Here is an 18,095-nt window from a genome sequence, read left to right on the forward strand (position 1 = left end):
GCCCTACATTCTAAACTAATATGGAATTTGCTGTAGTTTCTAATCTCCAATGTTGATATGCTAAATTTTACTTTAAATCATTATTTTCTATCCTGTCTTAAATTGTTAATGATAGTATTTACTAGTAGATGGTAAAACATACATTTCAAGGTATGGTTTTTTTTATACTTGAAAATAAACCCTTCCCCCAAGAAGAGGAATAGAGGGCATTGGGAGGGTGGATCCTCTTCATGGGGAAGTGTATACCCTTAACCAGCATTTTTAATAGATGCTCTCCCTGCACATAGAATTTTCTGAAATGGCCAGCCCTGCACTCAGTGGATCAAGAGAGGACTGTCCTGCATACTCAGAGTTTATAGAATGTCCTCTCTTAGACCTTAGGAATAACAATCCTGGGGTTCTAGAGAGGTCTGCCAAGTACTGTCAGATTCCATACAGGTCTGTTCTGTGGTCTGAGTTAAGAGAAAGGACTGCTCTGAGTCCTAAGATTCCTGAGAATCCTTTCCTGTACCTTAAGTTTCCAGAGTGGACTGTCAAGCATCGTGAAGTTAAGGACAGGTCTGCACTGTGCCTGGAAGTTCAAGAGGCAGAGCGCTGGGGCAGAGCAGATCCAGGGTTCCAAATAGGACTGCCTTATGGGCTGAGTCCTTCAAAGAGGACTGTTCTGTGGTCTGAGTTAAGAGAGAGGACTGCTCTGAGCCCTAAGATTCCTGAGATGACTGCCCTGTGCCTTATGTTTTCAGAGAGGACTATCAAACATATTGAGTTTAAGGATAGGACTGCACTGTGCCCAGCTATTCAAGAGACAGTGTTCTCAGACCCCTGTGACAGAGCAGTCCCAAGGTTTCAGAGAGGATTGCCCTATGTCCTGAGTTTCCAGAGAGGTCTGCCTTGGGCTCTAAGGTTCCAGAGAGAACTGCCTTGCACCCTAAGATTCCAGAGAGAACTACCAAGCATCCAGAGGTTAAAGAGAGGATTTGTCTGTTCCCTGAGGTTCAAGAGGCAGTCCCTTTGAGACCTGGGGCAGATAATTTCCAAGGTTCCAGAGAGGACTACTTATGTCATGAGATTCCAGAAAGGTCTGCCTTGTGATCTAAGGTTGCGGAGATGACTGGTGCTTGGAGGTTCCACAGATGCCTTGCATCTTTAAATCCAGAGAAGTCTACCCTGCACTCAGAGGAGCTCTCTCTGTAAGAGAATCTAGACAGAGATAAGCTAAGAGACGAGATAACAGTGCTGCGAGAAAGAGAGACAGCAATCCAAGGGAGTGAGAGTGTGTTAACATGAAGAAAGTTAGTCAGCAAGTAAGGTGACCAGGCAGCCATAATCAGCAAGATCAATGGAGTTAGGAAGAACCATGATCATTAACAATACAGCTTCAGATGTGAGAGAAGTTAAACAGTGAGAAAAAGATCCATAAGTGAGTGTCAACTCTGGGTTAAAGTGAATGTGTAAGCTCCCTATAAGCCTAATGATGGGTGGGATGTTGGATGTTATAGCAGCGATTTATACTATATGTTTGACTTTAGCAAAGTGATGTGTACTGAAATATGTTTTAAGAGCAAACTCATGAGACTGCATATATTGAAAATGTCAATACATAAATGTATACCATTTATTTATCCACTAAAGAAGACATGGAGACCATTCAGTTCATCATTGATAACTGTGCACTATATCAGCTGCTGCATTTGCACTACATCTGTTCAAACCTGCATGTGGAGGGACACCTGTTGGCAAACTTTAATTCACAGGATCCTGAGGTAGTAGAGCCTGAGCTACAGCAAGGTGGTTGACCCAAGGGTAATACCAGGTAGTAGTTGAACAGAATATAGAACACACTACCACATCAAGCAACAAACTGAAGTAAGCTAGAGGGTTACACAAGTAGATGGAGAACAGAACTTAAACATATGTGTCCAGGGCCGTCGAGAGGGGCGGTTACATTTTACCCGGGCTGCTAATTTTTCATTTTTCTTTTTTTCTATTTTGCGGAAAAGAATAATTATTTATTGTTTGTTTTCTTTGTGGGGCAGTCCGTCAAGCTCGTTGGTGGGGGGGCTGGAACACAAAAAAAAATCATACTCACGTGATCGCGGCACCGCATCCCTCCTCTCCTCTCTGCTCCATTCACACTGACTGTCGGGCATGACATCATCAAGTCACGCCGGACAGTCAGTGAGGAGCGCCGCAGCCAGGACAAAGCATGAAGAAAGAAGAGAAGACAGAAGAGAAGAAAAGAAAGAAGCTAACAAAAGGTAAGTTAAGCAACGGAGAGGCAAGGGGAGGAAAACAGAAAGGAACAGTGCTATATAAAGAAGGGGAAGTAAAAAAACGGAGGAGAGAGGCACAGAGTAAAAGAAAAAGGGAGAGAGGCTGAGAGTAAAAAAAAAAAAAAAGGGGGAGAGAAGCACAGATTAAAAAAAAAGGGGAGAGGCACAGAGTGAAAAAGAAGGGGCAGAGAGGCTGAGAGTAAAAAAAAAGGGGGAGAGAGGCACAAAGTAAAAAAGAAGGGGTAGAGGGGCTGAGAGTAAAAAAAAAAAAGGGGGAGAGAGGCACAAAGTAAAAAAGAAGGGGCAGAGAGGCACAGAGTAAAAAGGAGGGGGGAAAGCAGCATGGAGGGCGCAGTGTGAGCATAAGGGGGCACAGTGTAGTTGTGATGAAGAGGGCACAGTATTGTGTGTGTGATGGCACAGGGGGCTTGTTGCAATGTAGTGTGTGTGAGGTAGGTGGTGGCTAATTAATGGGCGCTATTTTGTTTGTAGGGTGATGGTGAGGCAATTTAATAGTGGGGACTATTAATTTAAGATGGGGTGGTTTGGGGGCTATTGAATATGGGGGTGAGTTTGGGGAGAATGAGGTCTATTTATTAAATGTGACTATGAATTATTTAATGGCAGTGATGGCTGCGGGAAATAGGTATTGCTGTTTGCAGGAAGGGAATAGGTTTATTTATTAAATGTGAATACTATTATTTTAATGTTGGGGCTGGAGGATGGCCTAATTATTAATCGTGGGTGCTATTAATTTAACGCCGGGGCTGGCTGTAATTTTCTAAATGTAGCCATTTTTTTTCCAAATAGGTCCTTCAACATTCCAGGATCCAGACAAGCTGCAACTAAAGAAACCAGCAGCCACAGGTAGAGAAAGTGAGAAGAACAGGTAGGAGAGAGCAGTACAGTGTGTGAAATGTTGTGATTCTAGTAGGGACAATGCCAATTTTTGGTGAGTGTTGTACCCAATGTAAGGTGCAGGCCAAGACTGAACTCTTTGTGTACACACTGCATTCTTTGTATACTACACTGTGGTGCTAGATGTCCTGAAAGTCAGGAGTGCTTGGACATATGTGACGCTCCAGCAAATTGAGAGCCTAGTGATTTTTATGTGTTAGCCACGCCCCAATGGCACATTTGTCACGCCCCAAATGCATGACCACACCTCCGAAAAATTTAGCGCCGCCTAATTTTTTAGCATACTCGACTGTAAGGGGGCCTCATGAATTTGTTGTACCGGGGCCCTGAATTCCTCTTGGCAGCCCTGTATGTGTCACCAACAAACAGTGGAGGCAGCCATTTTGCGAGCTGAATCAATATTTGTGATAATGCAGTCAATCAATTTAATAGGAGCTAATAGCATTACTGGGGCATAAATTACTTTGTAGTTCCTAGAGAAATGATATACAGCATTCACATAAATATTGTTTCAGACAACAAAGTTTCTGCCTCCACTTTGTGTAGGTATTAAGTACCCTTTAAGATATTCAGGAGATAAATATTTCAAGATTATTGTTTTAGTGAAAAACATTTTTTTCATTCTTAAAATTGCATATGCAACAGAAACAACATATTCGTTACCAGCAAAAATCCAAGAAAGAAAAATAATACTTTCCTTAAAGGGTTTGACCACTTTTAGACAACCTACAATGGAGCAAGTAGTGGGGCCATGCTGCAGCTGAAACCAAGGTATTACAATCAATACAGTCCCTGCCATGAAGCTATATGAAGAGGACTAGATGGTTTGGGATTTCCATCTTCTGGCCATCAATTATATAACATGTGGGGTACGATATAATAAATAAATTGAGGGGTTTCCAAAACCAAAAAGTGGGCATGGACAAATTTAGGTTATACCTGTTACTCCATATTCAAGTGTCTGAAATGAATACTACATTACATTGTTTGCCTATTAAGCTCAACTGATTATAATTCTCTTTATTCCAGTACATTGATTTTATTGTAATATGTGGGAGAATCTGTGTAGAATAGTATTCATCTACTGCTCAGTCCCCTCAGCACTTGACAGAATATCCATGTTAGCCAACTGCATTCTGTTAACACAGGAAAATGTCAGCACGCTATCAAGCTGGAATAGTGTTATGTAAGCTAGTGCATATAAACCTAACTACTCTGCTTTCATCATTAGAATGGGAGTTGAGAAATTGTGGTTGGCCTCTTGACACTCTGTTTTGCGCTTCCCATCCCAGTAAGTGAAACTTGTTGCTGACACTTTACACACAATACATTTCAACAGATCTGTGTGAGACACAAACAAGGAAATACAACCACTATGTAATGCCCTATCACCTCTAATTTATTTTAGGCATTGAAATTGGCTTGTTATTTGAACTCATTCCTGTTATGTCCCCCAGGTTCCTGCTCTGAGTTCTGGAACCTCACATTGGCCTGTAACAGTATTATTATTATTATTATTATTATTACTATTGTTATTATTATTATTATTATTATTATTATTATTATTATTATTATTATTATTATCTTTTATTTACAAGGCACCATAAGGCTTCCCGCAGGGCAGAACTTACTATAAAATTCACATGATTAAATCTAACATTACTTCTGATTCTGCCCTTTCATTCCCAATAACCATTTCTGCTACCGACCTTAGCCTAGCTGGAAACGTTCCTGACTTTTGAACCTAAACTTAAATGTATTTACATTGCTGCTATTTCGGCCATTGGTTGGCCATTGGCCAGTAAACCCTGACAGCTATGCTGTGTCCCTACTTTTATCCTTCTCCCCCAATACACACTTTGTTTTGTAGGGTAAGATTATTTAAATGAGATGCAAACATTGGGAAGGTGTTTTAGGGGAAACCCTACTTTGTGAGAGGACACGCAGCCTTTTATCCAAGAAAATATACTTCATTTTTACATCACCTCTGAGGAGGCTGAAATTGTGCTTCTTCCTCTACTTTTGATGGTGCATTTCGAACCTTTTAGTGGCATTTCTAAGCGCACTTCAACCAATGAAATAAAAGCATTCAAACACAAAAGTGACACATTTAATAAAGACAGTCCCAATGATCCCTCAGTTAAATGATTAACTGTAGACATACATGGAGAAAAAACAAGCAGTATTTTAAGAATGAAGGGAGTGGTCATAGTGTTAGTAGATTGTTGTTAGAAGGGACGTTATACTCCACCATGCACATTTTTGGGTGGATCTGCAAACCCACAAAGATAGGCTCAGTTTGATTTTCAGGGGCAGATCTCATGACCAGTAAGCAGGCATGCACCTAGATATGTGCTTAATAGAAAAATAAGTGTCTCTGAGCAAATAAAGAAGCAACACATATCTGTATGTTTTTCAGTTTTAGTAAATGAGACTTAATGTGAGGCACAGTGGCCTTCACAGCTACTAGTGTACCCGTCCCATAATCTCTACACACTCTCATACACAGCAACAAAGAAAAGGTTGCATCACCCTGATAACAATCAATCTCTAGGTTTCTGTTTGAACTTTCGGACATTTATTTTATTAGCGAATCAAAACTTGGCGAGATGAAATTGAGATTTTTAAGAAACAGTACAAAACTTCACAGAATGCGTTGGTACATTGGGATTAATCTTACGTTATAGGAATCCCAAATTTATATTTATTAACCTTTTTTGTTTTGTTTTTCCTAATGTAAGAGATCAAATGTATTTCGTTTTGTATCGAGATCACATACTATTTATATAATAACATAAGCCAAGATGTCAGTTACTCGGCTTATTTTAGACTCAAGCATGTCAACATATATACTATTATTTCATTTAGTATTATTATGTTTGTCAATACCAAATGTGAAACAATACACTCAGCTTAAAAAAATGAACAAAGACAACATGATAGAAAGTGAATGAGGCTTAAATTGTTTGTTGATGTTTTCAGTTCAAAACAGTAAATTATTGATATATCATAGGAATTACTACAGTGTGATATACAAATATTATTTTATTATTATTTTTATATGATGAAAAGCAAAATGATAGCAACAGTGGGGTATATTTACTAAACTGCGGGTTTGAAAAAGTGGGGATGTTGCCTATAGCAACCAATCAGATTCTAGCTTTCAATTATTTATTGCTTTCTACAAAATGACTGCTAGAATCTGATTGGTTGCTATAGGCAACATCTCCACTTTTTCAAACCGACAGTTTAGTAAATATACCCCAGTGAGTTCAAATTTAAAATATTTTAGTAAGGATTTTCCTCATAGATTCTTTAACCTCTACATTTCTGAAACTGTAAATCATCGGATTTATCATAGGAATTACTACTGTATAAAAAAACGAGATTATCTTATCATCACTTAATAAATATTCTGATGGAGGTTTGAGATATGTAAACATCAAAGTGCCATAGAAAATAGAGACACAAGTCAGATGCGATGCACAGGTAGAGAAAGCTTTACTTTTTCCCCTTGCTGAGTGAATTCCCAAAACAGTCACAAGAATATTGGCATATGAATACAAAATGGCTGACAGGCAGCTCACACAAGCAAAACCTCCAAAGACGAAGATCACCACCTCATTAATAAATGTATCAGAACATGTAAGTTTAATGAGTGGTGGGATGTCACAATAAAAGTGATCAATTTTATTAGATTTCCAGTATTTTAATGCAAAGGTAAAATATTCCTGGATTATGATATTAAGAAATCCTGCAAAGTAGGCACTAGTCACAAGACATTTACATACTCTATTAGACATAATAGTTACATACAGCAAAGGCTGACATATTGCCACAAATCGATCATAAGCCATTGCTGCCAATAAATAACTTTCTGTGGTAGCTGAACCTCCAAATAGTAACATTTGTAAAGCGCAATCAGTAATGCTTATTGACTTTATTATTCTGAAAAAGTTTGCTAATGTATTTGGTGTTATGACAGAAATATAACACAGATCAAGAATTGCCAACTGCCTGACAAAGAAATACATTGGTGTGTGGAGGTCAGGAACCTGTTGAATAGTTACAATGATCCCCACATTTCCCAGAACAGCAATAATATAGAACAACAGGAAGAGCAGGAAGAGGGGAATCCTCAGGTCAGGGTTGTCAGTCAGTCCTGTGAGGATGAACTCTGTGTTTATTGTGTGAATGCTGCACTTATTCATATAGACTGCTTAAGAAGGCTGCAAAGTCACTGAACAATAAAATAAACACTGAGTAAATATGAGTAATTTCAATGTTAAAGATAAAACGTTGTATATTTCACAACAACTACAGAGGACATTTTTTACAACAGCTTAAATAACATATCAAAACAAATGTATGCTGCATGAACATACCTCAATATCTCACAATAGGTAATGGTGCTGAGGTATGTATATGCAGTATGATGATGTCCCAACATTTACTATCAACATAATTATTCAGCTTCACCAACATGATCATCTTGGGCCTGATTCATTATGGATCTTAAATTAAGAAATATCTTATTTAAGTCTCCTGGACAAAACCATGTTACAAAGCAAGGGGTGAAAATTAGTTTTCTGTTTTGCACATAAGTTAAATACTGACTGTTTTTTAATGTAGCACACAAATATCAACTTTAAAATTCAGTGTACAAATAAGCTATCAAGTATTTGTGTGCTACATGGAAAAACAGTCAGTATTTAACTTATGTGCAAAACAGAAAACTAATTTTCACCCCTTGCATTGCAACATGGTTTTGTCCAGGAGACTTAAATAAGATATTTCTTAATTTAAGATCCTTAATGAATCAGGCCCCTTATGTATTGTCTCTGTGTCCCTAAACTATACATTTCTTTCATGTGCTGAGAAAATAACTTCTCCACGAAACACAAATCATTGTATATATTAAATTCCTGCCCCATTCACATGTATGTTACAAATGGTTCTGCTTGTCCTTTCTCATAACAAATTTTGTTAGATCGACTTTACCTTTTGAAATAGATCCTTTCCACAGTATTGAATTCAGCATCAAAAAGTACTGTAACTATTTGTAGAACATTGTTTACTTACTGTATGCATTAAGTTTAATAATTTTTACAGTTTTTTTTATCCAAAATAAAGAGTACAATAATAGCATGTAAACATTTTTAACAAAGGAATCATAAATCTATTATTTTATAGATAATATCAGAAAACAAACATATTTTAAATATGTTTCTAACATGGCACAAAACATAATTTAGTAAACATAAAAGTAATTCTAAATACTAAAAATATTAGTGGATCCAATATGAAAAAAGTATTTTACAACATCCACAAATATACCCTGAAAACTTTCCTTAGACTAACAGAATTGAAGTGATTTTTATATTGTATTTACAATGCTGTCAGGTTTGGCAACAATCAGCCTGACATCCTACCCACAGGACTATATTAAAAATGCAACTACTTAAACAATGATTTTGTCCCCATGTAGTATTTATAATATCCTAAACACAATCTTTGATCCTCCTTCTCTTCAAGATGCTGCTATCACTTTCACCTTTGCAGAAATTTAGTTAGAAGATAATATCATGTTAGTTCAAAATTATTCCCTGTAAGTAAATTGTTATACATTTGTTAGCACTACATTTCTACCAGAGCAGCAGCTGAGTTTAAGCCATCGCCAGCACCAATCAGTAAATGTAAAGTCAAAATGAGTGTATATAAGGAAGAAAAACTCACCTCACAATCACAGCATAGTGACTTTGGGACTATGCCATAGTCCCAAATATCACCAATTTTAATAATCTCCTAAAATAACGATGATGAGCAGGAGGGTTTTAAAAATAGGAAATTATTACTAGAAGCTCTAAGTTGTATTTAAGTGTGTTGCTCTCATGATGAAACCTTTACAAAAGTTGAACAGACACCATACAATGAATAACATGATTACAAAGGATGTCTTAGTTGGTAAAGTTGATTTTAAGTCATGTAAACCTCTTTATAAAGTAACAGATATTAACAATGTTTAGAACTAAATTTCCGCATGGCTACATTATCCATATATTAATGCTGTGTAATTTTACTTTTGTCCAGTTTGATAGCAATAATATAATAATAATATAAGTGTACTTATAATTGATCAACTCTTTTCTATTGAGTTTTCCGTTTCACAGGATTTTTATCACCCATTATAAAACATTAACATAGCATATTTTCTTAGCATGAGAATCATGTTGTATTTATAAGGAATGGAAGTGCAACGGATAGAATACCCCAGAGAAAAAAATACCCATGTGGATGTCTCCCAATCATAACTAAATGGCTTGGCTTACTATTAAGTTGCCAAATATAAGTGTATATATTTATGTATATATATATATATATATATATATATATATATATATATATATATATATATATGTATATGTATATACTGCATCCATATTTAAAATATGAAGTGGGAAGTGGTAAACACTGGAATATTACAAGGACAGACAGAGTTGCTTAGTGTGAAGCTTGAGGTGGGAACAGTGGTCGAAATGGAAAATTTAGAAATGGTGGAATGGAAAATGTAATGTGGAATACATATAAGGCAATATAAACACCATATAGCCCCCCCCCCATCATCTGTAATGTCTTTATGGAACAGCTGCCGTTTAGTCCCCCCAAGTCTAGAATAGAAACTGTTGTGACATTGCTTGTACTAACATGGCAACCGGCTGCAGAGGAATCAGAGCAGTGTGGACATATTTAGTTAAGTGTAAACACCCTAATTATTTCAAAGATATTATTATTTGACACATGTTAATATAAAAAATATTGGCTTTAGTCACCCCTTAAGTTTAACCATCACAAGCAAGAGCTTTTCATATCTACATACTCCGATCAGCCACAACATTAAAACTTAATATTGTGTAGGTCCCCCGTTTCACCAAAACAGCTCTGACCCATCAAAGTATGGACTCCACAAGACCTTTGGAAGTGTCCTGTGGTATCTGGCAGCAGGTCCTTTAAGTCCTGTAAGTAACGAGGTGGGGACTCCACGGTTCAGACTTGTATTTCCAGCACATCCCATAGATACTCGATTGGATTAAAATCTGAGGAAAAATAGGCTTTTTTCTTTGCCTTGAAAAAGCTTAACAAGCGAAACATACGTCAGTGTTTTCGCTTTGCCACAAATCATTTACTGCACTTTGCTATTTCATAATATTTAAATCTTAATATCTACCAATACCTTTATTAATATGGAGAGATAGATCGATTCTATACACCTAGAGTCTAGGCAGATAAGAAGCTCATCATACTGATTGGCATAGTCACTTTGTTACCAATCAAAATATTCAGACTGCCGTGACAGTGATCAGTAGACAGCCATATTCATATCTGAGTGCGCTGAAACACTCGGGTAATATTATGTTCAGTTACATCTGAACTTAAATATAATTAATTCAATCATTTTAAAATCCTTGAGAGATGTCACGATCTCTTTAGTGGTCTAATTTTTATATTTTTATATTTTCATCAAAGACCAGCACTCAAATGCCTAAGCAATAACAAGAGACATGAATGAATACAAAATACGAGAGTTGCAATCTGCATTATGATATGATACATGGCATATTACATCAATACTCCTGGAAAACTATTATGTAGTATATGAGTGCTCTGAATAATGGAAATAGATAATACATATATAGCCATTGTAGAAATTTTGAATCAAAATAAAAGCGGATATACATTTTCTATACAAACACTAAAGCAGTGGTTCCCAAACTTTTGCCGTTTGCGGCACCCTTAGAGTCTCCAAATTTTTTCAAGGCACCCCTCCAAAATAATTATTGAGCAGTCCTGTTTTAGAAGTAGTTGGGTCAAAAAATTGTAATAAGTATTTAGGTCACGACAGAAATACTTATTTAGTTGTATGCAAAAATGCCCCTCTGCATCCAGACACTCTGCCCCCTCTGCATCCAGACACTCTGCCCTCTCTGCATCCAGGCACACTGCCCCCTCTGCATCCAGGCACGCTGCCCCCTCTGCATCCAGACACACTGCCCTCTCTCACGTTGCCCCCTCTGCCCTCTGTCACGCTGTCCCCCTCCTCTGCCCTCTGTCACGCTGTCCCCCTCCTCTGCCCTCTGTCCCCCTCCTCTGCCCTCCTCCTCTGCCATGCTGTCCCCCTCCTCTGCCCTGCTGTCCCCCTCCTCTGCCCTCTGTCCCCCTCCTCTGCCATCTGTCCCCCTCCTCTGCCCTCTGTCCCCCTCCTCTGCTCTCTGTCCCCCTCCTCTGCTCTCTGTCCCCCTCCTCTGCCATCTGTCCCCCTTCTCTGCCATCTGTCCCCCTCCTCTGCTCTCTTTCCCCCTCCTCTGCCCCCCTCCTCTGCCCTCTGTCCTCCTCCTCTGCCCTCTGTCCCCCTCCTCTGCCATCTGTCCTCCTCCTCCGCTCTCTGTCCCCGCTCTCTGTCCTCCTCCTCTGCCACGATCCCTCTCACTCTGCCCTCTGTCCCCCTCCTCTGCCCTCTGTCCTCCTCCTCTGCCCTCTGTCCCCCTCCTCTGCCTTCTGTCCTCCTCCTCTGCCCTCTGTCCTCCTCCTCTGCCCTCTGTCCCCCTCCTCTGCCATCTGTCCTCCTCCTCTGCTCTCTGTCCCCGCTCTCTGTCCTCCTCCTCTGCCACAATCCCTCTCACTCTGCCCTCTGTCCCCCTCCTCTGACCTCTGTCCCCCTCCTCTGCCCTCTGTCCTTCTCATCTGCCCCCTCTGCAACCAGGCACACTGCCCCCTCTGCAACCAGGCACACTGCCCCCTCTGCCACCAGGCACACTGCCCCCTCTGCATTCAGGCACACTGCCCTCTCTGCATCCAGGCACACTGCCCCCTCTGCATCCAGACACACTGCCCTCTCTCACGTTGCCCCCTCTGCCCTCTGTCACGCTGTCCCCCTCCTCTGCCCTCTGTCACGCTGTCCCCCTCCTCTGCCCTCTGTCACACTGTCCCCCTCCTCTGCCCTCTGTCCCCCTCCTCTGCCCTCCTCCTCTGCCATGCTGTCCCCCTCCTCTGCCTTGCTGTCCCCCTCCTCTGCCATCTGTCCCCCTCCTCTGCCCTCTGTCCCCCTCCTCTGCTCTCTGTCCCCCACCTCTGCCATCTGTCCCCCTCCTCTGCTCTCTGTCCGCCTCCTCTGCCCCCCTCCTCTGCCCTCTGTCCTCCTCCTCTGCCCTCTGTCCCCCTCCTCTGCCCTGATGTCCCCCTCCTCTGCCCTCTGTCCCCCTCCTCTGCCATCTGTCCCCCTCCTCTGCCCTCTGTCCCCCTCCTCTGCTCTCTGTCCCCTCCTTTGTCCCCCTCCTCTGCCCCCTCCTCTGCCCTCTGTCCTCCTCCTCTGCCCTCTGTCCCCCTCCTCTGCCATCTGTCCTCCTCCTCTGCTCTCTGTCCCCGCTCTCTGTCCTCCTCCTCTGCCACGATCCCTCTCACTCTGCCATCTGTCCCCCTCCTCTGCCCTCTGTCCTCCTCCTCTGAAACGATCCCTCTCACTCTGCACTCTGTCCCCCTCCTCTGCCCTCTGCCCTCTGTCCTCCTCCTCTGCCCTCTGTCCTCCTCCACTGCCCTCTGTCCTCCTCCTCTGAAACGATCCCTCTCACTCTGCACTCTGTCCCCCTCCTCTGCCCTCTGCCCTCTGTCCTCCTCCTCTGCCCTCTGTCCTCCTCCTCTGCCCTCTGTCCTCCTCCTCTGCTCTCTGTCCACCTCCTTTGCCACGATCCCTCTAACTCTGCCCCGTGCCAGGCGCCAGCCATATAAAAAAGGAAGGGAACAGAAACTTACCAATCTGCGCAGCGCCAGGACCCTGCAGCCTCCTCTCTCCCACAGCTGTCACTGACGTCGATATTCAGTGACAGCTGCAGGAGAGAGGAGGCTGCTGGGTCCCGGCGCCGCGCGGATTGGTAAGTTCCTGTTTTCTTTCTTTTTTCTATGGCTGGCCCGCAGCACCCCAGTGACAGCGCCGTGGCACCTCTGGGAGTCGCGGCGCACACTTTGGGAACCGCCGCACTAAAGTGTTTATTGATATAAATAAAAATGATGCCAAAGCTACTGCAGGAAACGCTGCCTTTTTTAATTCACTTATATTTCACATTTATATAAATCACATCATGAAAACACTATTGTTTTTATCGTTATTTCACTTTCTTCTAGAAGTAAGGAAATACTTATTTTAATGATTATTAACAAAATATGTAATATTTGAATTTTAAAGATCCCACAGTGACCTGATTTACACATTTCCTTTTTCATCTTCTTCCTCCAGATATCTTTCTATTATTGCCAGCATTAACTTTTTCAGCAATTTGCGCTATAGTAGCTCTTCTATGGGATTGGACCAGTCTGGCTCGGTGGTAGTCAAGTTCCCGAACATCACTACCTCGACAACACTTACCCCGACATCTTCCCAGCGAATCTCTGAACATCGACATGCTGTTAATATCGAATGTTTAAAAAACTGTTATTCGCACTTTTATTCTTGCTCTTAAGGGTGAAATGGAAGAAAGCTCCGCCTGTGCAATGTTGTTAAGAAAATTCTATAATATACAGGCGCTGCCTCCTTCCATTGCATCCTTTAAAGCAAGAATAATAGTGCCTTGTAAGGGTTTGACTGACAATCTGCAGGATAAGGTGGTAAATAGGGTTAAACGATTGCAGAGTGAGATTCCTATGTTGAGCATACACAGGTGGAAGACAGGGTCTAATGAGGTAATTAGACTAAGGTGAGGGGTTGATTGTATTTAAAACTGTATTGTTTTATTTTATGACACAACCAATGCCATGCTACTTGGTCAGTGACTAGGCAGGAGGTCTACATCTAGCCAGAGCTAGAGTTTCCTGGTGTCACCCTGACAAGAGTGGGCTATGGATTATTGGTCATGTGTACAATAAAAGCAACTTCAGTCATGAAAGAAGGTGTTGTGTTTGTCATCTGCTGAATGTCAGTGTCACAAGTGGTGTTAGAAGTGGGATATCTAAGGTTAACCAAAACATCATTGACCACCCAACCAGCCAGAATCAATAGTAGTGAGTTAAACGTGTTGAATATCAAGTAAAAAACATTTATAAAGCTGTTGCAGTTCCAGAAAAAATTGCTGTGTTGCAGAGAAGCCAAACATTATTGTCTGCAAAGAGGCAAAAAAGAAGCATTATAATTGTGAACTATTCAGTAACTGTTTTGTGTTGCAAAGAATGCAAACATTTCTGGTTGATAGTGAGAGGCCAGGTAGATGATGACTTCTCGTGGGCGGTGCTTCATGTGAGGCAGCGTTTTATCTCTGCTCTCATGTACAAGGGGGAAGGATTCCTTAAACGGAAAAAACAATTCAGGGCTGGAGCAGCTTTTGGCAGCACTAACTGTGCTATCGAGAGTGTGGGGAGAGAATTTATTTTTACCACTGGAGCTCGGCTTCATGGAGAATACCAGACCACCTAGTATATGTGAGAAGGGGAACACTAAGAAAAACCATTGGTCTGAAAACATCTGGATAGCAGGACTTATTCTGGAAAAAGATCTCCCTAATATATAAGTAGCCCTCTGGGCTGAGACCAGAAATACGTTGGACACTATTACAAGTTATCAAGTGGTCGGAGGTATGTGCGTAAAGAAGTCGTCTGTGGCGTTATTTTGGAGTTGGTTAACAGATGGAAAAACCCTTGAAATAAAGGTGTATATGCTCCTTACGCTCTTTATTAATTGCTAGACATTTGAGTGGTCTGGAAAATATTAAAAGTTTTGGATTGGAAAAGAATCTAAATATACCACACTGATATTTGAGTTGTGGGGAGATATATTAAAGACGACGGTACTGAAAAAACACGTATGCATCATATAATCTATATAACACAGCTACTGTATACTATACAGGATAAATTTGAAAGTTAGTTTCTCTCTGAGATTTGAATTAAACCGATGACAGTTGGAAAAAATCTTACTTTAAAAAGAAAAAAGGAAAAAAAAAAAGAAAAAGCAGAAAGCTTATAAGATTGGGACTGTGTATTAACAGAACTAAAAAAATGCATTGGAAAAGAAAGGGTGGATATGGACAATGTTGATGGATTGATTTAGAAGTGAAGAAAATATATTGGGATAAATAAGGTTTTTCAAGATACATTTGAAGCTATATATATATACATATATATATATATATATATATATATATATATATATATATATATGTATATAAATATATATATCTTACACATATCTGAATACCTGGAAAAATAGTAGAGGCTGAATATCTTATCGATCAATATGAAGGGTTTGGTTCTTATTTGCTGAACTGGAAAATAAATGCCATAAAATATAAGACAAAAGGTTTATAGTATATGAATACAACATGTTATATGATACTTAAAGAACTATATTTATTGATATCTGTTATATAGATTGTGTACAGTACTTAATAATTCAATTATTGCACAAGTTGAGAGTATTATATATGTGTACTGATGAAATGCATTGACGTATATTAATTTGTGCACAGTTAATAATTTATTTATTTTTCTTTTTTGTAATTGCATTTTAAACTAATAAATGTGGGGTGAAGAGGGAAAGGAAGAAAATCAAAATAAAAAACAAAACAAAAAAACATTTTTCTTTTGGGAATCACAGTCTTTACCCGATGGGAGAGGGGATGATTTTTTTAGTTGATTTTAAAAAGGATATGGAAAGATATTTAAATATGGGTTATCTTTTTCCAAAAATATGACTCAGCTAGAGAACATCCTAAGATCTCAGGTCTCATTGGACATATACCCTCATAAATCATTTTTTAAAATAAGGACAAATATGATTCTTGTTTTTTTTTTCTTTGACACTGCTGTTGAGTAGTAGCCTATATGTAAATCAGGAGGAGAAAATGTTGATAATAGCTGAACTCGATCTTAAAAATGAATCTAATTTTGGATATCACATGTTAATATATATTTTGATATGTGTGAAAATAATGTCTATAATTATGGAAAACAGACCCCGATCTGTCTTTACAATTGAGTTCTATTGTCAGTGGAGTATCTGAAGAGCTGGGAAGAATCTTCTTCATTATATTATAGGTATCTAATTACTCTGTTGTTTCCCAAAATAGGTGTTGGATGACAGCTTCTAATTTGTGCCATACATTTTTGTCAGATAATGCATCTGCACATATTCACATTTTATCTTGGAATGTAGCAGGTGTTAATATACCTTCTAAAAGGAGGTGAATACTTACACATTTAAAATCATTTCACCCATATGTGGTTTTATTACAGAAGACTTACTGAAATTTTCCTCAAAATGTTTCTTTTGGAAGTAATTGTATACAAGCAAAAAACATGGAGTTGCAGTTATTTTACAAAAACAAATACAATATACTAAAGGATATGTTATTAGGGGGAAGGAAGATGTCTTGTTGGATATTGTTATTAATGGTGATAAATTTACTATTATTAATATTTATGCACCAAATTCCCCTAATCAGGATTTCTATTTAAGGATTTCCCAACTTATGATGCAACAAACTACTCCTAATTTGTTTGTTGGTGGGGATTTTAATATCGTAGATAATCTAGAATTAAGTAAATCGGCTATACCCACTGTTAAATCATAGTGGAGTACAGAAGGCATCCACGTGATGAAATCTCAGCATGATTTGGTGGATCCCTGGCGAATTTTGAATTGTAATGATAAATCATATGCTTATCATTCTAAAGTGCATAATATACTTTCTTGTATTGGTTATACTTAGATTCAAGAAACTTTCCTTCCACGAATTATATATACTAACAGAGATTTTTTTTTATTTCTGATCATGCCCCGATTATGATAGATATTGTCAAGCTTGAACGTACCCCCTTGGACCATCTATGGCGCTTTCCATCATATCTAGAGCAAAATTAATATTTTCAATCATATTTAAAAAATAAATTTGATGAGTATTTAAATAACAATATACAACATCTAATTACTTTTTGGGCAGGCATCCAAGGCGATCATGAGAGGCTACGTTATAGCATTTTCTGCTAATAAAAAAAAAAAAGGAATATAAAGACTGATATCAAGAGTTACATTCAGAAATGAATATATGTTATAATAGGTTTAAGGAAAATCCAAGTCCTGTAAACCTTCAGAACTATACAAAGAATAAGGCTCTGCTTGAGACTTTCTTATTGAATTATGCAAATAACAGAATAGTACTGTATATAATAGTACTGTATATGATACCAATGAAATTTATCGATGGGGAAATATAGCAGGAAAACTCCTAGCTCATATGGCGAAACAGCAAATAGCAAAATCACATATTACTTCTCTGGTAAGTCGATCCACAGGGGATCTGCATTTCTATGCATAGTATTGCCAAACAATTTCATCAATACTGTACTAATTTGTATACAGCACCTTCATTTGATGAAGCTAGGCTTCAATAATGTCTTACAGAAACTTCCTAAATTGTCTGTCTTTCAGATGAGACATATTAGATGCTGAACTTACAGAAGGGGAAGCAAGGTCAGCTATTGCTGACATTCAACCTAACTAAGCTCCGGGCCCAGATGGACTTAGTGGTGAATATTCTAAAATCTTAAAAATGGATATTAGACCCGTCCTTACTGAGCTTTTCCAAAAGATTCATAGACATCAAATATCAGTATCTAATTTTAATCAAGCATATACTATCTTATTATCTAAGACAGAAAGGGATCCAGAGCTTTTTTCTACTTATTGTCTAATTATGCTCCTTAATCAGGACTTTAAGCTTTTGGCCAAAATGATTGCAAAATAGATTACAGTCCATAATGCCTTCTTTGTTGACAGAACATCAACTGGGTTTTACCCACAAGAGACATGCAGTGAAGAGTATACAAACAGCTCTTGCTGCTGTGATTTCGTCTTCTGTAGTTATA

The 18,095-nt window shown here is 39.1% G+C and overlaps 1 protein-coding gene and 1 long non-coding RNA gene across 2 annotated transcripts in view; one reads left to right on the top strand and one right to left on the bottom strand.

Moving 5' to 3' along the window:
- Window positions 1-17,744, top strand: part of LOC142141130 (uncharacterized) — a 40,401-nt gene extending 22,657 nt beyond the window's left edge. Inside the window, exon 3 of the long non-coding RNA XR_012688617.1 lies at window positions 17,659-17,744. This is a non-coding gene — a long non-coding RNA (uncharacterized LOC142141130). The remainder of the gene's footprint in view (window positions 1-17,658) is intronic.
- Window positions 6,470-7,402, bottom strand: LOC142140154 (olfactory receptor 5AR1-like). The gene has a single exon (XM_075198006.1). The coding sequence runs from the start codon at window positions 7,400-7,402 to the stop codon at window positions 6,470-6,472; it is 933 nt and encodes a 310-aa protein (XP_075054107.1).
- Window positions 17,745-18,095: the final 351 nt, after the last annotated feature.

The sequence above is a fragment of the Mixophyes fleayi genome, chromosome 2 (genome assembly GCF_038048845.1).
Source record: "Mixophyes fleayi isolate aMixFle1 chromosome 2, aMixFle1.hap1, whole genome shotgun sequence".
NCBI classification, from domain to species: Eukaryota; Metazoa; Chordata; class Amphibia; order Anura; family Limnodynastidae; genus Mixophyes; species Mixophyes fleayi.